This window comes from Cryphonectria parasitica (assembly GCF_011745365.1).
Source record: "Cryphonectria parasitica EP155 unplaced genomic scaffold M406scaffold_5, whole genome shotgun sequence".
In the NCBI taxonomy this organism is placed as follows: Eukaryota; Fungi; Ascomycota; class Sordariomycetes; order Diaporthales; family Cryphonectriaceae; genus Cryphonectria; species Cryphonectria parasitica.
The window spans coordinates 3107732-3131828 of record NW_024468913.1 but is presented as its reverse complement, the minus strand read 5'-3'; the positions used below and the strand labels follow the sequence as shown (position 1 = coordinate 3131828).

General features: G+C 52.6%; 7 protein-coding genes across 7 annotated transcripts; 3 read left to right on the top strand and 4 right to left on the bottom strand.

Annotated features, from left to right (window-relative positions):
- Positions 1-729: 729 nt before the first annotated feature.
- Positions 730-2808, bottom strand: M406DRAFT_227134 (uncharacterized protein; the record flags this gene model as incomplete). The annotated part of the gene is made up of 2 exons (XM_040915761.1): positions 730-2004; positions 2068-2808. Coding segments are annotated over 2 exons (2016 nt in total), but the record flags the coding sequence as incomplete, so codon positions are not given.
- A 4714-nt stretch (positions 2809-7522) lies between these two features.
- On the bottom strand, positions 7523-8515 carry M406DRAFT_331239 (uncharacterized protein; the record flags this gene model as incomplete). Its single annotated transcript, XM_040920607.1, has 3 exons — positions 7523-7589; positions 7791-7816; positions 8000-8515. The coding sequence occupies 3 exons, from the start codon at positions 8513-8515 to the stop codon at positions 7523-7525; spliced, it is 609 nt and encodes a 202-aa protein (XP_040775884.1).
- Positions 8516-9537: 1022 nt separating this feature from the next.
- On the top strand, positions 9538-10269 carry M406DRAFT_70566 (uncharacterized protein; the record flags this gene model as incomplete). The annotated part of the gene is made up of 2 exons (XM_040925358.1): positions 9538-9658; positions 9689-10269. The coding sequence occupies 2 exons, from the start codon at positions 9538-9540 to the stop codon at positions 10267-10269; spliced, it is 702 nt and encodes a 233-aa protein (XP_040775883.1).
- Positions 10270-10531: 262 nt separating this feature from the next.
- On the bottom strand, positions 10532-13793 carry M406DRAFT_80945 (family 39 glycosyltransferase). Its single transcript, XM_040926010.1, has 3 exons — positions 13205-13793; positions 11501-13136; positions 10532-11451 (listed from the first exon to the last, which is right to left on the bottom strand). The coding sequence occupies exons 1-3, from the start codon at positions 13451-13453 to the stop codon at positions 11021-11023; spliced, it is 2316 nt and encodes a 771-aa protein (XP_040775882.1). The 5' UTR covers positions 13454-13793; the 3' UTR covers positions 10532-11020.
- A 2398-nt stretch (positions 13794-16191) lies between these two features.
- M406DRAFT_322797 (uncharacterized protein) lies at positions 16192-17915 on the top strand. The gene is made up of 4 exons (XM_040919693.1): positions 16192-16374; positions 16432-16445; positions 16514-16717; positions 16796-17915. Exons 1-4 carry the CDS (start codon positions 16341-16343, stop codon positions 16910-16912), a joined length of 369 nt encoding a protein of 122 aa, XP_040775881.1. The 5' UTR covers positions 16192-16340; the 3' UTR covers positions 16913-17915.
- Positions 17916-18348: 433 nt separating this feature from the next.
- On the bottom strand, positions 18349-18885 carry M406DRAFT_260517 (uncharacterized protein; the record flags this gene model as incomplete). The annotated part of the gene is made up of 2 exons (XM_040917371.1): positions 18349-18735; positions 18814-18885. The coding sequence occupies 2 exons, from the start codon at positions 18883-18885 to the stop codon at positions 18349-18351; spliced, it is 459 nt and encodes a 152-aa protein (XP_040775880.1).
- A 2691-nt stretch (positions 18886-21576) lies between these two features.
- M406DRAFT_340434 (uncharacterized protein) lies at positions 21577-22734 on the top strand (the record flags this gene model as incomplete). The annotated part of the gene is made up of 1 exon (XM_040921555.1): positions 21577-22734. One exon carries the CDS (start codon positions 21577-21579, stop codon positions 22732-22734), a length of 1158 nt encoding a protein of 385 aa, XP_040775879.1.
- Positions 22735-24097: the final 1363 nt, after the last annotated feature.

Genomic DNA, 24097 nt, shown 5'->3' with positions numbered 1-24097 from the left:
TCTACCTAGCGAAAACATCGTCTCGTTGCCTGCTCTATTACCCAAGATGTTTCGTTCAGGATCTGAGGCCAAATGCCCGTTTGCATTCATCCGTAGTTTCCCCCAAAGAGAAAAGAGACTCAAAACTTCTTTTGATCTTGCTTCAGTATTGCTTCGTCTGTCAAAGAAAGGTAGTTGACCAAAGGAGACAATGAGTTCTCTTAAACAAGCGTAAACAAGCAGTCTGCATCCACAGTCCACGACTCTTGTTGACACGAGTGTGGTATCAAAATGCCTCATCTTTTCTTCACACCTCTCTTCTCCTCTCTCTCTCTCTTGTCGCTTTCCGCTTTCGTAAAATCGTTAGAAAAAAACAAGGAAACAAAAAAGTATCATGATTGCGAACCCTCTGTGATCACCAAAGGTAGATCGATCCACACGCTCTTAATGCTGCTGGCTGTAGTGAAAGCCGTTGGGGTTGTTTGACCAATCAACTCCCCACATCTCTTGGGAGTTGGGCTGAGAGTAGCCCGCAGCAACGGAAGGCATCTCGGTGCCGAACAGGGGCTGCTGCTGGTGGAAGACAGGCTTGCCCTCGGTCGGTGGGAAGAGGAGGAAGTCGGCACTCCCGCGCACATCCACGGCAGCGACCTCGTCAAAGCAGTCATCTACTTCTGCTAGAGAGTGTGGAGTGTACAGCATCGCGTTGCCCTGCCCGATCGGTGAGATGTGTGGGGCGGCAATCTGCGTCTTGCACAGCTCTGCCTCTGAGAAGGCGACAAATTGCTCGGCCAACTCCCTGGGGAAGTTGGGCCCCTGCATCTGGGCCTGGTTGGCACTGTAGATGTCGTCCCACTGGAAGTCGCTTGGCGGAGCGTCCTGGAAAATCACAGAGGAATTGTCCAGGCCAGAATCAGTAACAGGCGTGGGGTTATCGGCTGGAGGAGAGTATTCGGGCGAGAAGCCCATGGGGTCCACGTGAATCTCTTGGGGAAGGGTGTTGAAGTCGAAGGGCGTCGGCTCTGGGATATAAGCTGGGAAATCGATATTGGTAGAGTGGTAGTGAAGATTCTCCCGGGGAGGAGTCGCCATGCCAATGCTCGGCGGGTTGCTGATAGGCGTCGGCAGGCCACGCATCGAAGGCGTCTGGTGTGTGATGCTGCCAGCCTTGCTGCCAGGCTTCTTGCCACCATTGGTCTTGGTGCGGACGTACTCCCATCCATGGGCCTTCTCCATGTGCTGCTTGCAGTTCGACTCTCTCTTGGACTTGTAGGGGCAAGGAGGGAACAGGCACTTGTACATGGGCGGGGCGGTGTTGTGCTTGTCGTTGCAGTGGCGGTCCATCTCCTTCTCGGTGGGCCAGCCATAGTCATGGTACTTGCAAGTCTCAATGGGGCACTTCCATGGGCGAGAGTGTGTCTTCTCGTGCTTGGTCAGGTCGCAAGGCCTCTTGAACTCCTTGTTGCAGCCTGGTTCCCTGCACCTCTTGGGCGCCAGCTCCTCGGGGCTGGCGTTCTTCTTGCGCCGCGCCATCGAGCGCATGATCTCATCCTCGTCCGCCAACTCCTCACTCGCAGATCTCTTAATCTTGATCTCGCCATCGGGCGTCTCATCCATATCGATCTCGAGGCCCGTGGCCAGGGAGACAGCTTTTCCGTTCTTGTTCACACGGACTAGTTCAGCGGGCCGGCCGTTGATGTGAATACCGCCATGCAGCTTGATGGCGTCAGGTCTGGTGTGGTTGTAATTAGCATGGCGGCTTGTCTGCTGGATATACGCTTGAGGGGGCACAACATACCCGTCGAACTCCATATCGCCTTCACCAGTCTTCTTGTCCTTGGCCTCAGCAAGCTGCTTCGCATAGAGCTGGATCTGGTCGACGAGGTCGATGAAGTAGCCGCTGGTGTAAGGAAGGTCTTGGGGTCGGGTTTGTTCCCGGTCGGTGAGATACTCAACAGTCGCTTGGATGCAGCGGACGGTGGTGAGACAGAAGTCAAGGTACAGGCCGCGAGATTTGGTGGTCTCCTTCAAACACAAAGCTCGATAAGTATATCCCCGAATACCAAGGTCCCTTTGAAGTTCACTTACTGGGGCGATGAGCAGGAGTGTCTTCTCGAGATCCCGAAGACAAAGGATTTCTTTCTCCTTGATCCTCCTGGGGCAGTCAATGACCAGAGGGTGGAAGGTCTTAAGCTTTGGCTTCGCGAGCAGCGGTTTCAGGATGTGCTCGCAGATCTTGTTTGTTGCGCGAGCGCTCAGGCCAGGCAGGGCGGCGGTGGAGGCAGCGGCAGAGCGGGTGACAGTAGATGCTTTGACAGAGGACGTCTTGGACTTCTTGGAAGAGGCCTCGACGGTGACTTTATCCTTGGAGGTGGCAATAGAAGTTCCCAGACCACTATCTGATTCGTGGTATCGTTGTGGGCGGCGTACAGTAGAGCGTGGGCGTAGGACACGCCGCTCTTTTCCGGGCTCGTCGAGCATGGCGACGGAATGCTTTTGTAAGCCCTCGGGGAAGGGAAAGCTGTTGTCGACGGGTGTCTTGGGAGAGGCCGTGTCCTGGGACTGAGACTCAGTTGTGGAGGAGAGGGCCTGATCGATGGTCGCAAGGGTCATGCGGATGCGGCGACGGTGAGCGTCGATAACATCATCCAAGCTGGTCTGAGAGCGCCGGGGTAGGGCAGGTGGTCTGAAGGCGGGACACTCTGCTTCAGAAGATGGGCTGGTAGGAGAATGAAAAGTAGCACCCTTGCGGAGGACCAAGTTGGTCTTAAGGCCCAGAGCCGGGCCAGAGCCATCCCGGGGTGCAGCCGGTGTCCTACGCGGGTTGGACATGGTGAACCGGGGTTGATGACGGGCGAGCTGGTACAGGACTTCTTAGTTCCAAGTGGGTGCAAAGGTAGGTCTGTCATCCGCGTCAGTCAATGTCTCGCATGTAAGGCTGAGAGGAGATGACAGAAGAGATAGAGAAAGAAATGGAGCAAAGTGCACCCTGGACTATCTAACGCGGGGGTGGGAAGGGGTGGGAGAAGGTGTGTGAGTCACAGTGGATGAATGGGGTGGAGGGTGTGATGCAGCTGGCTAGAATGCGCGCGCATGAGGCTCGGCATGATTCCTGTGACGACACTTGGGCTGTGAGGCCAACAAGACAACAGAGACCGGCCGAGTGACTCGGTCTCGGTGAGAAGTGGAGAACCAGAACAAGAAGAAAGAGAAAACAACGCATGGGGAAGGATAGCACTGGTCTGGGCGATCGACACACAGACAGGACTGAACGAGATCTGGCTTTTTCTTACTCTAGTGATCCTCCGAGGCCAAATGTCACGGGCCTCTTTGCCAGGTTCACCGAAACGGATGGGGGGATGTTTGTCGAGGTGGACAGGAAAGAGTCAGAAATCAGGAGGGCAAGCCAGAAGAAGAAAGATAAAACACAGACGAAATGCTGGAACGCAGAACGCTGGGGGACAGATGATGACTGTGGGTGCACTAAAAGGTCCTGGCGGTGGGCTCGTTTAGAATGTCAAGGAAAACCGACGAGAAAGAGTAATAAGTAAGCAGGACGGGTGGCCAGGAGCGCTCCTCGAGTGAGACCAACACGGCGTGGATTCGGGTCGACTCGAGTCGAACCAGATCAGATCGGATTGAGGTCAACCCGGATTTCTTCAACTCTCGACAAACAAAACCTTGCGAGGGCTTTGGACCGGTCGAGGTGCAGCAGTCCTGGACGTTGAGTCAAACTAAATGGAAGATGAGCGGGCGAGTGGTTTTTTTTTCCCCGGGGCAAGTTAGGGACGTTGGCCGTTGAAATGTGGATGATGAGGAGGGAAGAGGAGGAAATGAAAGGCGATGTCAATGTCGACGGGGACGCGGTAGGAAGGTGACGGATGTGGCCCGTGCATTCTAGGCAGCAGCCAGACCGTCGCTCCACCTGTCCAAGGGTGAGCCTCCTTGCGCCTCCGCAGCATCCACAGCACGTCCCACCGAAGGATTCACACTAAAAGACCACCCTGCTCCCTGCCCCCACCCTCTCTCTCTCTGCGTGTGTTCTCATGAGCAGACAGACCATCCCAAACCTGCTGGATCGCTATGCTAGCATAGTACAGGAGCACCGCAGCACAATAGTATTACAGAATGGTCTGATCTGTTTCCGTAACCTGTCCTGGCATGATGCTAGAGACAACACACTTGAGAGGCCCTCAGCCACTTGGAGGCTCTGCTGTGGGTTCCTGAGGTTCTTGTCCAATGGCGTCAGAGGGCGGGTGCTTGGATCAAACGAGAACAGAACCCTCATTCCCGAATTCAGATACACACCATCAAGGTGATTCGACGAGATGAGGCGGGTCTATGTGGACAATCTTCATCATTTTGCTCCCTCGTACCTGGTCAATCCCAATCCAGAGAGCGAGCCAGATGCAAAACCGCGAGATTGAGGTTGTCACAGCGTCGGCCCCTCCTAGTCGTCTCCAATGATACAGAAACTAGAAAGACACGATGTGACCCAGATGGGCAATTAAACACATCAACCATCGCGATGCCACTGACCAGAAACCACAATACATAGCAATCCGTCTAATATCTCACGGGCGCTTACAAGTAATTGACAGACACAGATTCGACCTCCCTATGAGGCACACAAATCGCAAGTCCTAGCGCTAAGCTTGCCACCCTTGATCGACCTCCCCAGTCAACCTTGTTTGATTCAATTCATTTGAATGTTCAATCCAGATTCCAGAATAGGTCATAAGTGGGGCCAGCTGAACCCGCGGTTCCGGGAACACACTACCACTACTCTAGTACATACCCAAGTCCTTTACTATGTAGTGCTACATGGGACTTAGGCTTACAGTAGCCACGCTCCAGTGTACCATTTACATTGTCCACCTGTCATAGAGTGTACCGTGATACGGCCATACTCTATTGCTGGGTAGGACCCAACTTATTCGCGACCTCGTTCTCGGGAACAAGACGTCGGCTTCGACCTCGCCCTGTGCGCCCATCGTCTGGGAGCCATCATCATCAAACATCAACAAAATCTCGATACACACCAACAACAACAACAAAACAGCGGGTGGCTCGACCCCTGCGCCCACAAACGCAGCAGCACAAGTGCTGAGCCAGGCCCATTCTAGCGACCGTTTTCTCGTGGAGGCTGAGCAATGGTCAATTGGCCTCCCACCCGTCCAATGAGGGCCAGCAAATAGGCTTACTATGACATGCTGGTCAAACCAGCCCTTGGGGTTGCAGTAGAACCGATGCAGTAGCAGCAGCAGGAGGAGGACAACCTGGCCTACAGAATGGGCTTCGGGTCCCCGGGTCTTCCTCCCCTTGGGAGTCATCATCTGCCCTTGCCTCAGTCGATCTTTTCCTCATATCGACACTGTGCTTGTTCTGCTCTGGCCTCATGCCGACGGGTCGAGTCACTGCCAAGCTTCATTATCAGGACACTAAAAAGTGTGCCAGCGCACACACTCACCGGTTGGAAAGGATAATCACGAGGGAAAGCAAGAAAAGGGGAAAGCCGGTAACAAAATAAAGAGGGATAAAAAAAAAATGCCTCGTGGTACGACACGTTTGGTAGAGTCAATTTGCGCAATCGCGTACGAGTCCTCACAATCCTTCTTTCTCTTGGCGTTCGTCTTTGTCTGCAATAGTTTGGTGCCGACGATCCGCGTTGGGTCACTGGGGACTGGTGGTGGTGGTGGTGGTGGTGGTACACTGGTAAGGCTGCCTTGATTTGGCTCTCTTTTCCACTTGGCTCCAGTCTACAGCTCGCTGTACAGTACTTAAAAAATTAGGTAAAAAGAAATAAGCTTGGATAGCCACGCGCGCGCACGCACGCACGCACACACACACGCACACAGAGATACACGCACACACAACGCGGTCGCCCTCCTAATTCCGTCCACGTTCAGGAGGCGTAGGTCTAGAACATGCATCCATCCATCAATCAGCAGCAGCAGCAGCAGCAGCAGGAGCAAAAACCCGCCCCTCTTACTACTGCTACTACTACAAGCTTGTCTGTTTACGACAAGGGAGGAGGGAAGGGAAAATCAGCCCTACGCAACCTTAAAACTCTCAATCCCGCGATCCCGCTCTTGTGCGCTTGTGCGCCCAGTGCGCCTAACTACGTCTATACGCAAAGCCGCCCACGCCCCCCAACTCCAGGTTGCCAGAATAAAAAGAATGAAATTAAATAACGGGATCATGGATGAATGGGTCCTGCGCCGCCCGCTTTTGGCCCCCGGACCAGTCTGCATCGAGAGAATTATGATAGCCTAGAAGAAGAGGAGAGAGTGTGTGCATTTTGCCTCACGAGCCCTTCCTTACTTTAGGTTGCCTGCACGTTGGTGCCAGTTCCCCTCCCCCACCCATCATTTCTCTCTACCCGCCGCGACAGCTCGTCCAACAAACGCGTAATGCTTAAGGAGGACTCTTTCCTCTCCCTCTCTTTCTATTCATCCGTCTGACCTGGATTTGGGTGGTAGACTGATCAGGCTGCGACATTTCCTCTATTCCCCGGCTCTTCCCGTCTCCGCAAATCTGCACAAACCGCCGGTAACCAAAAAGAAATTTACTATGTACTTACTACAGTTTGTACACTTGTCTTGGGGCGATCTGCGCAGAACCTAAACCGTGTGTTGATGTTGTTGCACAATGATGACGCGAGAGCAAATGCGTGCTCGGATTCGTGGTCTTGGCGCCGACAATCACCTGGGCTCGTTGTCGTCACCCTCGCAGACGGGGCATAAGAATCAGTAACCTGTTGTGCATTGCCATGCATGCATATGCATAGACCATCAATTCGCATCAGGTGTTGATTTGATTTTTTGGCTTTTTTTTTTCGTGTGTCCCACCTCCTTGCCCTTTTTGCCCCCCTCTCTCTTCCTACTTCTTTTTCTTTTCAGCTTCACCAGAATGTGCCGACTCACCTGGAACGTCAACGTCTCAGGTGTGCGTTGGGCTGGGCTCGGCGCCCCAGGGGTGTCCACAAGCGGTGACCCTAACAAAGACGGGGACCTGGGGATCTTTTGCAGTGTGGCTCCCACCAAATGTCAAGGGTTTTGGGGGCGGGGAACGAGGGAGGGGTGGCACGGGGGAGACGCTTCGGGAGGGTGGTGGTGGGAGGATAGAAGGAGCAAGAGGGTGTGCGGCTTTGCATCTTTGGGCGGAGGAGGCAAGTGCAACCCACGCGGACAACGCAACGGCCGTGTGTTTGACGACCAACCCTTTTTGCCCAAAAGTCTTGTTTCTCCCTCAGCAGTGTTTCTCGTACTCGCGCCCCACAAGAGGCCCAGCAGAGATACTGTACTGCTGTGTAAGCGGTCGATTACCAAACCACCCTCCATGCTTACTGTACGTTCTCTTGTATGCTTGTTTTACTAAGCATTCAGGCGACGGGCCGCGAACATGGACTCCACAGAGACCGATCCTAGATTGCATCATACATTTGTTCACTTTATTCGTTTGGTCGTGCACTCAGATGTTCTCTTTTCCATGAGGAAAAAACAGCTCCACATTTCGTTTTGGTTTTATCTGCGGTACTGGTTTATTGGCCGCTGCGACGAGGGTGCGCTTGCTTCTCTGTCGCCGGCCCGGGCCTCAGCATCTGAAGCCTTCTCTCCGTTGTATCAGGTCACTGACAACAATTACTGTGAACGTTCATGGTAGTGTAGGAAGAACTCGAATTGAATGAAACCTAGCTCACACACAGTCTCTCTCTCTCTCTCTCTCTCTCTCTCTCTCTCTCTCTCCTACGTGGGAACAGGGTGCTCGGGTTAGTCCTAGAACTGTCCTACAGCACAGAAATGACCTACCATCTGAAATTCATCCCGAGACTTAGCTGTTCGCAAATAAGAGACCCTAAAGTTCATACAGTTACATTATCCACTTGATCAGTCTTGCCTTAGACACACACAAAGAACTACTTATCTCATCTGTTGTCCAGGCGCTATGGAGGCTTCACCACACCATACCCTTTGACCAGCACAATTGTGCTACTTTACGGGTTCGGAGGTGGACTCACCCTGCCAGGATAGGCCCAGCCTGAGGGCACACCCGAGACAACACGGTCACCGCCCGGGTACGATCTAGACGTATCAACCCAGTGGCGAGGTACAAGCGTCCTGCTCTCCGCCGGACCTCGAAGGCGAGGAGGCTGAGGAGGCTGGAGCTCTCGCTGGGGCTCATCATACGGTCCTCGAGGCTGCTCAGGTCCACGCGCAGGTCCGCTGAGACGTGCGCCAGTGCGACTCGTCTCAATGGGCCGGCAGGACCCCATTGTCGGGCCACTCCTCTGCTGCTGCGCGAGAATCCTCTGCTGCGCGCGCTGGATCGCCCACTGCTCTCGGTCCGCCCGGAGACAGGGCGGGCAGGGCTCCGTGGATGTCGTCTTCTTTGCGTTGTCATCACATCTTGGTTGTAGAGCCAAGAGGCAGGCGAAACCACAACCTCCTCCTCCTCTTCTCGACTTCTTGGCCGCGCACGGCAGCTTGTGGGAGCTGACGTGCCCGCACAGGTGGTGAATCTCTTGGTGACACATGTTTGTTGCTGCTCCTGCTGCTGCCCTTTTTTTATTAGTGTTTGTGTGTTTGGTTGGCTGGGAGCTTGTTAGCTGTATCCTGCAATGAGTTATCTCAGGCCCTGCTCTCTCTTGCGCTGAAGAGTGATGTATTCTGCACTTATATCATGGGGTATCGTTGTGAAGGGCCGTCTGGCGAGATTGAGCCTTCATATGAAATAAAACCACGAGATCAAACAATGCCTTTGTAAGAGTCCTCCAAAGCCTATATTAGTCTACATGAGTCAAGGTCAATGTTGTTGTTTTCCTCATACAAAGCCCTCAAAGGGGAACAAAGCTGTAGTTGCCTTCCGTGGAGTGCCTCTACAGCAAAATGAACCGCGTGATGATTCGGCTTCATCTGGCCCTACCAATATGGTGACTGATTCTCTATTGACATTTTCCACCAGGAAAACTGTATCTGCTTACCGCAGAAAAACTCTCTGTCTGAGACTGAACGGGCTGTGTGTGCGTTCCTCTTCCTCTCGATGTATGCAAGACAGCCAGCTCAAAGGGAGTTCGAATGCGAGGAGACTGAGATTTTCTCCAGGGCGATGCATGTCCTCTGGAGGTTCCGCCTGTGTGAAATCACAATTTCCATCCAGAGAGCTCTCAGATTTCCTCCTCAAGGGCATTGACATGCCAATCGTTTCTCCCAGGGGACCCCCCAGGCTCAGAATAGCCTCTATTCAACCCAATGACAATGTGATTGTCCAAGTTGTTAGCCCTTTCTTTCTTTGAAAGCTCTTCGACAGAGAACAAATGCTTTGTCAAGAGCTACACCATAAATCCACCGCAAGGCCCTTCCCATATTTACTCTCCCAAGCCTTCTGTCCTCCTCATCCTCATTCCAATCCATCTCCATCAGGCACAGGAAGTAGACCCAGAGACGAGACTAGACGAGACGGCTGCCCGAAGAATCCCAACCTTCATAGAAACAAACACCCTTTGTTCTTCGAGCCAGTCCATCTCGTCCAGCCTTTCCTCTCTCAAAGTCGTCAAAGATGGGTCTCTCCTGCTTCTGTCGCTGCGTAACCCTCAGGCACAAGGCCAAGGTAAACACTAACAGGATCTCCTCCTCCTCCTCCTCCTCCTCCTCCTCCTCCCAGCAGGTCAAGAACCATGGTAAGTCCATCAGCCGCCCCATCCTCATAGGCAGCACTTCCCCCCTCGGCTGGACCGCCGAGGAGCCCCAAGCCGAGGAGGGTCGTCCCAAAACCCCCCTTGCAGATCCAGCGAGGGCCAGTGCCGATGCCTTCCCCATGGTCCTCCCAGCCGTCTGCTTCCAAGCGCCTGTCCAGCCGGACAAACACACCAGTGGCCCCGCCAGTGCCCCCGTCAGTGCCCCCGTCAGCGCCGCCTGGCCGACGACACCACCTTGCGCTGCATGCCAGCGTGCCATGGAGAAGTGCCCAGGCTGCTTCCGCCGCAGCCAGGATGCCGGCCCCCGCAGCCCGTGCGACGGTTGTCGCCTCGGGCTGTGCCGCCCTCACCGTGTTGTCGTCGGCGGGGACCAGCGCGGGGAGAGCAGCAACAGCGGCCTGTGGTCCGACGAGGAGACGCTGTCCAGGCTGGAAGGTCGCGGCGGCCGTGTGCGGCGGCATGACGAGGAGCAGGATAACGAGAGTTATGATGCTGATTCCGAGTTTGGTGTGTGGTTCTTGTCGAAGATTTTTGAGGTCGATAATGTCGTTGTCGCTACTGGTGTCGCTAATCTTGTGGACGTTTCGCAGTGAGAATCTGGGGGTAAGTATGCGTAAGTGCTCTGGTTCTCTTAATTCTTTTGTTTGTTTTCACCATGTCACTCGTTGCAATTTCCTATGTCTCTTTCACATCGCATAAGTTAGTGCTTTCGCTTCTCAAGGGTGATTTCCCTTGAGAAGTCGATCGCGAGAAAGGTCCGAGAACCTCGAGGCCGTCCCGTTAAGCTGGCCTCGACTAGATTGGTAAGTTTAGTATGTCAAAATTTATATATGTTTGTGTACATCAACAGAATATGAGAAATAACATACTGCATTTGTGGTTTCCCTCCCGAAGAAGCGTGAAAGTTGAACGCCCAGGTGTGGTAAAGCCATTGAATTTACATGTGAATGTGAAAAGGTGACTTGGTCACCTGGTGATCAGGCGTAAGAAAATACTGTTGCAAAGAACTCGCCATATCCTTATGCTCATGAGCGCCAAAATCTGGTGTATTCCAGCCAGTTATTCTCGACAACTATTCTGCAACAAAAACTGACCCTCTGTGTCCTGCTGTGCCTAGAGCCACCCCGGTCAGGCAATACGTTTCCCTGTATCAACAAATCCACGGCCCTGCTCAGCTCCAATAGCACAGTTTCAAGGTGCTGCTGTAATCCTTCCTTAGCCAGTAAATGAGTTGAGTACGCCACCGTTTTACCTAATGTACATACACACACACGTATCCTCAACATGTCGAGTGCCCGCCCAGGAATGCTAACACATTGAGATTTAAATGAAGCGCCTGCATCTTTACTTGGCGAAGTGGAGATCGTAGCCGAGCCACTTGCGTGCCTTGACTTGCTCGACGCTCAGGCCGGGATAACCGTACGTGAGCGGGAGGAAGAACCACCAACCAGCGGCGGCCAGCGAGAGGATCACGGCACAAGCAATCCAAGCCGGGATCATGCTTTGGCCAGCGAACCTCTCCCGAGCTGAAATATGCCTCTTGGGTCCGCCAACTTGCTTCTTTCCATTCTTGTTATAAGAAGAACCCTCGCTCTGTTGCGTGTCGGCGTTGAAGACGAACTCAAGCAGAGCTCCCGTCACAAGTGTCGAGGCCAGATGAGCCGGGAGATAGTGGTGCAGGAAGAGCTGGCGGCCCATCACATAGAATGGGAAGTAGTGGGTAGCCCATGCCAGGAAGAAGAAGCCTGTCGAGTTGTACAATCGAGAGCGGGTTCCTTCAAGATGGTTAGCGGTGAACAAAAACCGATGTTAGGAAATACTTACTATGATCTAGGGCATCGACACCACGGCGCAGCGAGAACTGGTCGGCGGCAACAATACCCGCGTAGACCGCCAGCAAACTGCTGGCAATCCACCAGCCAACAGGGTTACCCAGGAAGTAGATCTGCTGGCGAGTATCATTCTGCGTCCAGAAGCTGACACCACGAAGCAGGAACGGCCACTGGAACGGCTGAGAGGCATACGGATGACTGCTAGTCAACTGGTTGTTGTGCCAGAACATGGATCGCTGGAGCTCCAGATATTTGCTCATGAACGGCAGGCTCCTGACCTTCCGCTCTGGCTTCTCACGTCGCTTATGGTCCAAAGCCAGCGAGGGAATGTCCTCAACATACCACACGTTCGAGCTCGGCGCGATCTGCTTGTTTCCATTGATCTCCTGCTGCTTATAGGCCCAGTCTGGCAGAGGCGTCGTGTGGGTCCACATGGCGACCTTGCTAGGGTTGTGAATAAGCTTGAAGTGGCTGGAAATGCTCTTGAACTCCTGTCCTTTCTTGCCGCTCTCGATACGGACCTCGAACAAGGTGTCCTGGTACCTAGGACCGTAAGCTTCCTCCAACGGGACGGTTGTGAATTCCTGGTTGGTTGGGTAGTACGGCGACGCGACATCGTGAGACAAGAGTATAGTATCCGTGACGACGTGACGGAGCCGGACGAGGTCCTGGTGCTTGATATGACGACCTAGCTTCTGATCATCGTCCGCCGGGATGATCTGCCAGTAGTTGTTGGTGTCATTGTAAGGGTATCCAGTTACCTGCTGGCCTTGGCTGGACACGCGACCATCGTCGTAGCGGAGGGGGTAACGGTCCTCGTGGCTGTGCAGGTATGTCTTGGTCTCCTTATGCCTGATGCTGATCGAGTCGTAGAAGTCAATCGTGACGGCATTGGCCAGCATGATGTTGTCGCTCAAAGTCTCCTGGAACTCAGGGCTCATGAATTCGTCTCCTGGTCCAGACCGGGTCAGGACGGCAAAGTGCACCTGGAACCAGAAAAGGTAGAACATGAACGGCATAAAGATGAGACCAAAGGCCCGTGCCGCAAAGTGCTTCCCGAAATCGAACAGGCTTAGCGCTCCGCCAGGCCGCTTGATGTTCAAAAGCTCCCAGAGGTCGATTGCGACAGCAGAGCCAATGGTAACGAAGGCGAACAGACCGACGTATTTGGTAGAGATGTCACAAGACAGGGCGAAACCGGTCAGGATGAGCCACTTCCACCACTTTCTAGAGAAGGGCTCGTGCCTCTGCTTGTAGAACTTGATGTAAGCTAGCAAGCTGCACGCCATAGCAAGGACAAGTGTGGCGTCCAGGAGGATCAGCCGGGTCTGGCCAATGTGGGCATTGTCAAGCAGAACGAGACCAGCGGCGACGATACAGGCAGGCAGGCTATAGCCAGACTCCCACATGATCAAGTATGTGACAGAGACGGTGAGGGCACCAAGCAGGGCAGGCAGAGAGCGAAAGGCGACATAGGGCACCTTGTTGGCGACGTACGAGTCGCCGATGTTCTCGAAGTGGAAGTGTCCATCGTAGCCAACCAGCCAGCCGACAAGGCCAAAAAGGAGCTTGCCGAAGGGAGGGTGAACGTCGAAGAAATAGGTTCGTTCGAGGTAATACGATGCAAACTGGCGAGGTCCCGTGTCAGTAAGATGGTATTTGACCTGCGACTGCGGCGCGAGAATGATGCCCATACCTTGCCAAAGTGAACTTCATCAAAGACAACCTCGTCAGGGTGGCTTATCCCCCAGAATCGAGTGACAAAAGCCAGCGAGGTGATCAGGGCGAGCCCGAGCTTGTACTCGAGGTCGTTGCCCGCAGCAGGAGCCCTAGCCTTCCCGAGCTTGTCGAGCTCATCCTCGAAAGTAGAGGCACTGGCGGTCTTCTTAGAGCCGGCGACGTTTCGCTGCCGCAAGCCGTCCTTTGGGGCCGGGCTTGAGGTCATGTTGGGCCGTGGAAGGACGAACTGAAGAATGGATCAAACCATAGATTAGCTTCAGCACGTCTTGGCAGTGTACCGTCTCTTGTTGGATTTGGGTGCGAGGAGGCTAGCTGGATGGATGCGGAAGGTGGACAAACGCTGTCGAGGGTGAAACGAGCTTGGCGCAACGCGCTCGTCACGTCCGGATGAGGAGGAAGACTGTTGTAGCAAAATCGCCTGAGCGCAGTCGAAGATGAGATTGGGAATGGGATGGGTGGTTAAAAAGGAGCGTGGACAGGACTAGACTTGTCGAGTTAAGGAAGAAGAAGAAGAAAAGAAGCTGAGACGGCCGTCAGCTACTGCCTGACTTTTTTTTAGATGTTCAAGGTCGAGGTCCGCTGCAGGTAAGAAGACGACACCTTGCCAGTTGAATTGGAGCTGGGCCCAAGGGACGCTGACGGTGCACGCGGCGCGGTGGAGCTCCCTTGGATCCTAGGGATCTCCGGCTGGGGTCCAGGCCTGACCATTTAGTGGGGTCCTCCCTAGAAACAGGAGGCAGCGAGCTCCCTTGGTCGATAAGATAAGCCCGCGACTGCAGGCTTAAAAATAGGATACAAGTACTGGAGTATATAGTATATGCCGTTCCTTTGCCTATGGACTGATTGGAAGTACTCACCCGGCGGATTCATGTCATCAACCAAGGCGACTTCCTGTCAGCAACCGCAGTCATTCCCATGTGGTCAGCAGCTGGTCCTACTACGGTATAAACCAGCTGCCAGGCTATTTCCTACTACGTGTGCAGAAGTGGAGATTGGCAATCCTATTGCGCGCAGCAGCTCTGTCGCCCTTGCATCAGGCCATCGTGTCCATCTCCGCAAATGTGTGTGAAAAGCCCCGTTCGCCGTACGCGAGATCACATACGGGGGCCATCGAGACTGGCCAGACAGGGTCATAGGGGAAAAGGATCCCGCCAGAATCATTGCCAACTGTGAGAGAACAGTGTTGCCTTACTCACGCCACCATGGCGTCTTATACACGCTTTCCAGGATAGTAATATTTGTACTTGAACTAGATGCAGCTGTTACTGATACCTTGTGTCTTCATGATTTGTTTTTTTGGTATATATCCACACTTCTAAGAAGATATATTGCAATGCTTATTCAAGTTAATGTATGGGCTCAGGGGCAACTAATAGTAAATGACCTGAAGGCATACCATAGTGGCAATCGCTGTTCAGCGTGGTTGAGTTAAGGTGCGTGATAGTTCCAATTCTAGCGGTTAGGAAACTCCTAACGATGTCCTTCCTTGGAGTCACTTCGATATTGGTACACCCCCCAGCCGACAAGTAATAGTTGCACTGCACCAAGCCTGCCCATGAGGAGAACCGATGTCGGCTGCCACCCAATAACAGGCGACAGTAGCTAACAGAAGTTGCAAGGCTTGTTTGAGGCTTCTTCAAAGTGCTGATGCACGAAGAATCCTGCGTAAAAACCTACGCACTAAGCTACAGAACAGCTCGATGTGCCGCAATAAGTAGCACCGACCGGCCTCTGGGGTGTTTTATACGATTGACCAACAGTAACATTGTAGCATTGCTCCATTCCGGATGCCGGCACCTAAACCTACCTATCCCGGCCCTGCTCCCTGCAGGTTTCAAGATTCCCGGAGCGGCTCAAGTCCGAATTCGATCACCATGTCAACGTCCTCCCATCCATCGATCAGGCATATTCAATACTCGCTGCTCCACTATTCCGGGGCCTTCAGCATTTCAGAGCATTGGCTCTTTGAAAGTTATATGTAGTGTTCTAATAACATCTGACACAAGAACACTGCATTTTGAACTTGCTTTGTCGGAGATACAACAACACTGCAGCCTCGGAGAGAATTATCTTGCCAGCAGAGACATCTATTGCGCGTTTCGCAAAACCGGCCCTGCTCTATACACCTGCTCGCCCATGAGTAACGACAAGAATGAGTTCAAGCTGTCGAGAGGAGTAGGGTCACGGTCTGTGGCTGATGTTTATGGAAAATCTTGGGCGCCAAGGACTTGAGCTCGCAGCGTGTGCTTTCCAAGAGACGTCGTAATTGGGAACACCATTTTCCTGCCGGACGAGCGTCAAGCGGACCACAGCTGCAAGCCAGAAAGCAACAGGCATCATTTGACAGTGGCGAAGGCTCATCATCTATCAGAACGGACTTGGCTTGTCTGCTGAGACTGACAGGCTGCCCTCCAGTGCTGCCCTTGCGCGCAGCGGATCTTCGAGTCGTGGCTGAAATCAAACCAGGAGTGCATAGAGCTATAGGTTTCAAAAAGGTCGCTCCCCGTGCTCATGGCAAGGGCGCCTATTCCAACCATATGGCAAGCATCATGGCCGTTCTTCGGACGTGCTTTGTAAGACAAAAAAAAAAAAAAAAAAAAAAAAAGGAAAGGACCTTTCAAGAGATGTTTGCCGCTCAACAGTACCACCCTATATGTAATCCAGGTATTTCAGGGCTTGGAATCATTGGTAAATTGCTGGGTGAGCTCCGGTCTAAGCCCCTGTACTCTCTCCGGGCGGCATGGCGGCAAGGATCCTCACAGGGCTGACAGGGGGAGGAGCTCCGACGTAGCAATCCGATATACGGAGGGCGGCAGAGGGCAAAGCTTAAGCTCAAATCCCAAAAGAGTCAAAGTCCAGACTTTAACCTTACAAATACATACACACATATTCCCACCGGAGCAGCGATTTCACAAACTACTTAAGTACTCTTGCAAGGGAATCTTCTGTGCAGTCCAATGCTCGCTGTTCGACGTACTATCTTATCTGCCTCATCATCCTCCGTTGTGAGATCATTGACAGCTACGCTCCGTCCTATCCCTCTGTGCTCGACCAGCCCCATCCGCCGAGCATCATCTACCTCTAGAGTCATCATGGAGCCCGTCTTTTCCAAGGAAGCTGCCCCTCGTATGTGATTACCCTCCGCAGATTGTCATGGCAACAAATGACTGACTTGCGACATAGCTGCTGGTCCTTATGTATGAGAAACCCGACCAAGCCTGAGTCCTGAAGAGCCTCGTCCTAATGAAGCCCTTCCTCCTCACAGTCCCAGGCCATTAAGACCCCGAGTGCCATCTACTGCTCTGGCCAGATCCCCTGCGATGCAGAGGGCAACCTGATCGAAGGCACCATACAGGAGAAGACGGCTGCGTGCATCAAGAACCTCAAGGCTGTCCTCGAGGCTGCCGGCTCGGGCATCGAGAAGGTAGTCAAGGTCAATGCCTTCATCACAGACATGGCCAACTTCGCGGTGGGTTGACGAGATGAAAATGGTGCCCCTTCCCTTCATGGAAACATCCTGGTTGCTAATGAAAATTTGTGGCTGCAGGCCATGAATGAGGAATACTCCAAGTGGTTCACCCACAAGCCTGCTCGCAGCTGTGTCGCTGTCAAGACGCTCCCCAAGAACGTTGATGTTGAGATTGAGTGCATTGCTCTGCCTTGAGGGAGTTCTCGTCAAGGATATGCGCTCTCAGGGGACGACGGACCAGTGATTGGAAAGCATCGAGTGCAATATGCAGCATGAGGTAGAATGCAATGGAAAGGACGAGATTGGGCCCACGGCTTGTCGACTAATTGCCTCAACTGCCTGCCTGCCGGCGCCCCCCAAATTTTCCATCCCAACTTGTCTATATAGGTCATGAGAGCAAAGTTTCTGTCACCCTTCAATGGGCGCGCCCCCATTACATGATCCCAATAGTGTAGTGGTAACTTTCAAGGTTGCTTGCAATACTTGTTAGGAAGAGGCCAACTGTTCGAGTCTCGCAAAGGTTGCAAGAGGATGTGTTTGAGCTCACGCGGGACCGCCTTCCTGGCCAGACTCAGAACAGGTCGCATGGGTTGGGCTTCGTCGAAGTGCGATATTTTTGCCATTTCTCCTATTCTTTTCCTCTTTTTCCCCCTCCTTCCTGTACGTGTGCGTGTGTGTCTTTGTTTTTTTTGTGAGGATCTCTTTTTTTGTTCATTCTTTTGGAGATGCCCTCCAACCCCCCCCCCCCACCTCAACACAACCCTCTTTTGCTTATCGTATTTTGCCTCTGCTGCTCAGTACCGGGCCACAAGGTGTTTAATTAGGCAAGGCACTTCTATGAGGATATTTTCGTTTCATTCAGCATATATTACAGACCTCTTTCGAATAGAGATGGTGTATCGAAGGAGTGTGAGTAAGAATATGAATGAGCATTTGGCTCCTCAGTCGCGTGGTGTTGCTGCTATGGACAAACAGTCAGACGACATTGAGAAGCGTGATTCGAAATTCCGAGAATCAGGGCGTGATGGAATGTACGGGGACGATGGACTACTGAGGAGCACCAAAACACACGGGCACGATGGTACGAGCATGTCCTCAGGTAAGATTTTATCGGTCAAGCTCACGGGTATTTTTCTTGATAAAGATTTGTATTTCCTTCTATCTTGTCTAGACTGGAACATCATTGCTGTCTGAATCTACTATTTCGTCTTCACGATGCGCTGGTTCACGTCTCCCCCGCCTTCGCTCTATGCCCCATCGTGCAGCCACTGCTCGATGGCAGGAGGGATGGTCAGCGTCTTTTGAAAGTCCCACGGGCAGCGGACAGTCTCCCAACCTCTTACCAAACAAACTACAATCAATTTGACGCCCTAGTGATTAGTGCATTGAAGGCAACTGAAGCGGTGAATGATCATTTCATAGTACGATGCGGTTGATGAGGATCCCACTCGTGTTGCCCAGAACAGGACATTTGTAGGTGAGGTCGGATTGAATGGTTCCATAGACTCGATCCACAGCTGGTAAAGACATGTCATCGCGTACTCTAGATCTAGACCGACATAGACCGACAGTCGTAATGTATATACAGCCTCGGAGCCGTTGGACTTGGTCGACACGTACGTGGTAGCCGCTCAGCTGTATTTCGCGGTGAGGGCAGTCCACGCCCAACAGACCGCGCGCCAGGCTGCCCAGGTTCCACCCACAGCGAGCAGTCCCAGCACCACGAGCACCGATCCGCGTATACGGAAAGCATCCTCGACTTCCATCTTCAAAAGCTTCCGCTGCTTGGTGCGGTAGTACCACCTCGACCCTCCTGCCTCAGTCGTCGGCGTTCTCGGATCTTTCGGATCGGCTCGTACATATTGATACGGAGCCTCACGGTAGAGAATGTGATGAATCCAATCGGGCATCCAGCTCTGTGTGGATGAATGGAAGTGGGACCGCATGAGTGAGTAGCGGAACTCAACCCACGCCAGCGAGAAAAGGAAAGAGACGAAGATGACAGGAGTCATGATGATCTGCGATTCGTGTCAGCGATTGAGGAAGGACGGACTGATGATAAGGTACTAAGCATGGATTTGGAATGAATGGCTGACTTTGTAGATGGCAGACTGCCTCGTCTGTGGCGCGTCGCCCTGGCTGGGCGCCGTGGCTGAAGGCGACGACATTGCATATAGTAGTCGGGCGGTTGACCTATGGAGTGGCTGTATGGTGCAAAGCAGAAGTTTGAATGGCAGAGTCTAGACGAGCCCAAGACGAGTCCAATACTCAAGGAAACGCCTGCTGGCGGCGTGAATTTTGTGGAGGGTAACTTGATCTTTATACTCTGCCGAAACGCGAAAGCGAGGCAAGGAGATGCCTACAAAGTAAGCACCACTTAAGGTTTTAAGGTTCATCAAAAGCAATTGATCGACGGCGACCGTCTCGGGGTTGGGGCGTCGATCAGAGCCACGGATTGCTTTCCGACGACATGCACAGGGGACTAGGATTTTTTTCTTTCCAAAATAAGGGGGGGAAAGCGAAAGAGGGGAGAAGTTTATGGTGGGGGTAAAGGTCTTGAGTCCCAACTCGAATGAGTCTCTTGAAGTCGGAAACGGATTTGGTGCAATAAAATCATGGATCATCCCTCTTAACTGAAGAACGGTAAGATTCTAGGCGGAATTGTTAGTGCTAGCCCTACAGCGTCTACTAACGGCGACTGTGCGCGGCAAGCGGCTACATCCGAGGGCCCCGGTTCGTGCGAGTGGGAGCACAACTAGTGTGTCGCTCGGGCCTGCTCACCTAACCTATTGGACCAAGGCCGAATTGGCAGCACATCGACCTTATGATCTCCTGCCTTCGAATCTACCTATACTCGCCAGATATCCTTCCAAGACGAACCACAGAAAAGTGGTTACCCACGACAACACTTTGTGCTGAAAGTGCTTGAGGCCTTTGCTGCGGTTAGATGATTTGATGAATAACACGCCCTCGGCGCTGAAGCAGGCTCCAGCTAGTTGAGAGATTCGGGCCCAAGAGCTGTTTGAAGGGTTCTAATGTAGGTAGAGTATGCTGTTGAAGGTCCCCTCGCCGACGCCGAAAGCTTTGCCAGGCCTGCCCATTCGTCTGTGGCTGCGCCTCAAATTGAGGTTGCCGCTCAGAATGGTGCCATCGAACTTGAATGACCTGCCGAACTGGAGGGTCAGTCCATACTTTCAGTATTTGTGGCTACACACTCGACTTGGGTGTCTTTGCCGACGTCCCGAGCCCATTGGTCAAACTTCTGAATGAGACACCGCGTATAGCCGCGCGCCCGTTAGTTAAGGGTTCACTTTTTGCACTACATGATTTCAATGTGCTATGACTCTGCTGAGTGCTTTTAGTTCGAATTATTTGTATTGTGGCTGCTGCTTCATAGGCTCTGAGTTCTAAGGAAATCATCAAGGTGAGACACCCTAGTCTTCCAGGATGCCGCCCATTTCCCTGCAGTCAATTTGAAGAATGAAATGAGATTTGATTTTGATTTCGTACCAGATTCATCTTAATGCTCATTACCCTCTACATGACTGGTGATGGACTCCTGCTCGTTTGCATGAATGGTGCCAACTGGCCTAAAAAAAGAAAATTATACTCTCACAAGTAGTAGACCATACTTATTACAAGACATGATGTTGCAGGGAAATGAGGGGGCTGTTCATATGCTTTTGCTGAGGGGGTTACATTGAGGGGGTGTGTCTATCAAAATCGCAATTGTTGCTGGTCTGGGGAAGACCCCTGTTTCTTGCTGTACCCTCTCTGTACCAAACGCGCTGTGGTTTACTTAGAAAAAGAAACAACACACTGGTGCCCCAGTACCATCCCGCGCCTGTCACATAGGCTGTTCTGTAGCGCATTCTTTTCTTAAGTATACGTGCTCTTTCCTCCAGCCTAGGTTGCAAATACGGGACTACTGACTCAACAGCCAAAGGTACGCGTCGTCGTCTTTCTCTTCTCTTCAAGCCCTAGCCTTTTATCCTTTTCTCTCATCTTGACCACCACTGCCAAGTATTTATATTGTTACAAGAAATTCTTTATGCCCATTATTTCTGGGACATGTCCATCAAGCCACCTTAGAGCTCGGATGCACACCTTGGCACCATTGCAAGCCCAGGGGTTGCTTTTCTGGTGTGACACAACAAGCTCCCAAGAAACTGAGCGCCGCCACTGGGTCCGGGGCAGTTGAGGTTGACCATTGCTCGCCCAAACCAAGGAAGCTCATCCGACAGACCACCTCGAGGCACAGAGCGACGGGAGGGATGCCACGGCTCTTCTCTACCACGTCGAGGAGGAGACGCTCGTTACGCAGCATCGCATTTGCCATCCATCAGGACCCCAGTGGTACGTCAACGTTTCAAAAAAAAACGCCTTACTTTGCATGTACGACCACCTGGACACGACCCACTCCCCTGCGGCCCTGCCAGCGCAGACTCCACTGCATGTCATTTGGTGGTAGATCCCCCTGGATCTGTTGACCTTACCATCTTCATGTTTCCAGGACCAGGCTGGCAGGGCAAGACAGGAACAACTTCTGTCAAACCAAAAAAGAAACCTTGCCCATCATGCGGAAACTCATGTTCTCCCCAAAGTCTAATAAGCTGACACGCAGCAAAGAATCATCCAGCCGTCCTGGAACTGCCGAATCCAACGCATCCCGCGCCTCCGAAGACTCAGCCAGGTCACCAAGGCCGAGCCTGAGTTCAGCTTCCCCTGGAATCACCAACGCCAGGAATGCCGGTCCAAACAGCATGGCTACGCTAGATGCCAAATTACACCTGCCCGTCCTGACCGATCGTCCTGCCACATCACAACCCAACGGCTCCAATGGCCTCACCCCTAAACGGATGGCCTCAATACGACCCGTGAACAGCTTTGACGACGGTCCCATATTCTCGGCCAACACCTCCTTGGAGGCTTCGCCTTCGCTCACCAACGGCCGCTCAGATTCTGTGCTGTCCAGTTCCCCCAATAGCCAGGCGAGCATCATGTCGCCGCCCCTCGAAAAACGTTCCTCGGACCAGAACGGTGCAGACCGGATACCAGCAGGCCGCTTACGACCCAAGGTGTCTGCACAATACCTCCGCAACCTGAACGGCGACATTCGAGAGCGGTCCTTGAGCCCCAACGCGCCGTCACAACCTGCGACCCACGACAGACCCATCGATATACCACAAAGGCAAAGCAGTATTGGGGGCACGGAGCGGTCGGCAGCCAAGATGGGAGACACACAAGAAGATGGGCCCGACGCCTCGGCGGGCAAGGCTGGCCTGGGAAAGACAGGCCGTGTGATGAATCGTCTTATCTCTGAGAACGAGGCATTAAAACGAGACCTCCAGATTGAAAAGCTGAGCTCGGAAGAGTCCAGGCGGGAAGCCAAGCTGTTACAGGACAAGATGGAGAGGATGATTGCCGACTACGAGAGTCGACTGCTGGAGGCGAACGTGACCAAGACCCTTCTGGCCCGGAAAGAGCGCCAGGTAGAGAGCCTGCAGGCGGCGGTAGACCTCGAGAAGAAAAGGACGACAGATGCCCAAACCAAGGAGCGGACGTGGAAGGACGAGATGGAGAAGACGCGGGACGAATCGACACGCAAAGTAGAGGAAGCCACGACACACTCGGCGTTGATGGAAGGGCGTTACAACGCCATCAGCAGCCACTGGAAGGACCAGGGCGAAGAGGTCAAGCGTGCCATGACAAAGATGGGCAAGGAGATAGCCGACCTTCTTGACGAGCGGAGGAAGGACGACGAAAAGATCTCGACTTTGCGAGACCTCTGTGACCAACAGGACGGAAATATCAAGGAACTACTTCAGCAAAAGGAGGCTCTGTGGCGACAGTTCGAGGCTTACAAGAGAGAGCAAGAACACGCTCTTTCACACATCAAGTCAAGCGCAACTGAGAGGGAGGCCCAACAACAACAGATGCTGGCTGAGGCAAAAGAGGTGGTAGACAAGCTCAAATGGGCCCTGAACGTCAAGAGCCAGGTCGCCTGGGCCAAATAAGCACAACAAACCTGCTCCTCTGCCTTACCCGGCAGCTACTTGCCATAACCTAACAGATCACTTGCGACGAGTTTCTGGCTGAAGCTGTTTTTCTTGACCTTCCTTCTGATGCCGAATCCATTGTGTCAGGACCATCATTGCCTCGTCGCTTTTCAGCATCAAGATGGAGATACCCCGAGCATTCAAGCCCATAGACAGTGCCACACACATACACGCACACATCTCCTTCAACAACTCTTTTTCGATACCATCATATTCTCGATACCACTTCATTCTTTACGATCTCATTAATCAAGCGGAAGCATTCTGGGCTATGAAACCTGGCTTGTGATCTGGATACTTCGATTCACCTGCATGGCCTTGAGCATCTTGGACCAGGCCACCACATCTAAGCGGAGTTCCATGGAGTCACAGGTCATTCATCCGAGGGAGGGTTGATTTCAGAGGGATAAAAATTTTTCATGGGACAATGGGGGAAACCTAGAAATTAGAGGGCCGCATCAAACCACCCATGTGAGGTCTCTAATCTCAATACCTGCCTGTCTTGGAGTCACTGGTGACATTCTTAGATGTACATCCAGCTCAGACTAGTCTCCTATTGACGATGACAATGGGTAGAACAACAGCTAGTATGGAAGGACAGAAAGGCACAGATGAGACTAGAACAGCAGGACTCAGTCAAATATTTGTTTCCATTGTTGCAACCCAGCTTGCCATACCCTTCAATGTTTTCCATGAATGATGATTGCTGAGAGCCACCCAGGTCACTTGACCCTATTGTTCCCTATACTCTCTGGCTCAAGGCTTGAGAATATCTCGGGTTGCTTCCCCTATTGGAGAGCCTTTTATAAGAGGTGCCACCCATCCACCCTCTTGAGACTGCTCGTTGATGTGAAGGGCCATCCATGTACCAAGGAGCAGACTCAACAAACAACGACATAATTATTCCCTAAACTGTGTTTGCCAGAGACTTCCACAGGCAGCAGACATTCCACTTTCAAAGTTTGATGCCAGGCCCAGTAAATGAGGTAGGTTGCCGAATAACATACTAACCATAAAATCTCACCCTCCTTCTAAGTACCCAAGTACTTACCTAGCGTGCCTTCCTCCTTCCACTCCGTCTCCCCCTTTCTCTTCAACATTACGCTTTCTGCCCTCTCCCCTCTGTCCCTTCCAAATAAGCCTGGAGATCCTCTGTTGTTGACGTTCACAAGTGAATAAAGCTGCCAATCGTCCAAGTCCGGTAAGTCTCCATAACTTCATCTGTAGGATCCATAACTTCATCGGTAGGATCGTAACGAACAAAAAGCTTTGTATTGATATCAACTCTCTCCAATGTCTTCTCCCTTTCAAAGCCTGCACG

Excerpts from the sequence above, each read along its gene's own strand:
- M406DRAFT_80945 (XM_040926010.1), bottom strand. The coding sequence starts at position 13,453 with ATGACCTCAAGCCCGGCCCCAAAGGACGGCTTGCGGCAGCGAAACGTC. Across the intron at positions 13,137-13,204 it reads ATGAAGTTCACTTTGGCAAG|TTTGCATCGTATTACCTCGA; the intron begins GTATGGGCATCA and ends GGACCTCGCCAG. Across the intron at positions 11,452-11,500 it reads TGTCGATGCCCTAGATCATA|GAACCCGCTCTCGATTGTAC; the intron begins GTAAGTATTTCC and ends ACCATCTTGAAG.
- M406DRAFT_322797 (XM_040919693.1), top strand. The coding sequence starts at position 16,341 with ATGGAGCCCGTCTTTTCCAAGGAAGCTGCCCCTC. Across the intron at positions 16,718-16,795 it reads CAGACATGGCCAACTTCGCG|GCCATGAATGAGGAATACTC; the intron begins GTGGGTTGACGA and ends TTGTGGCTGCAG.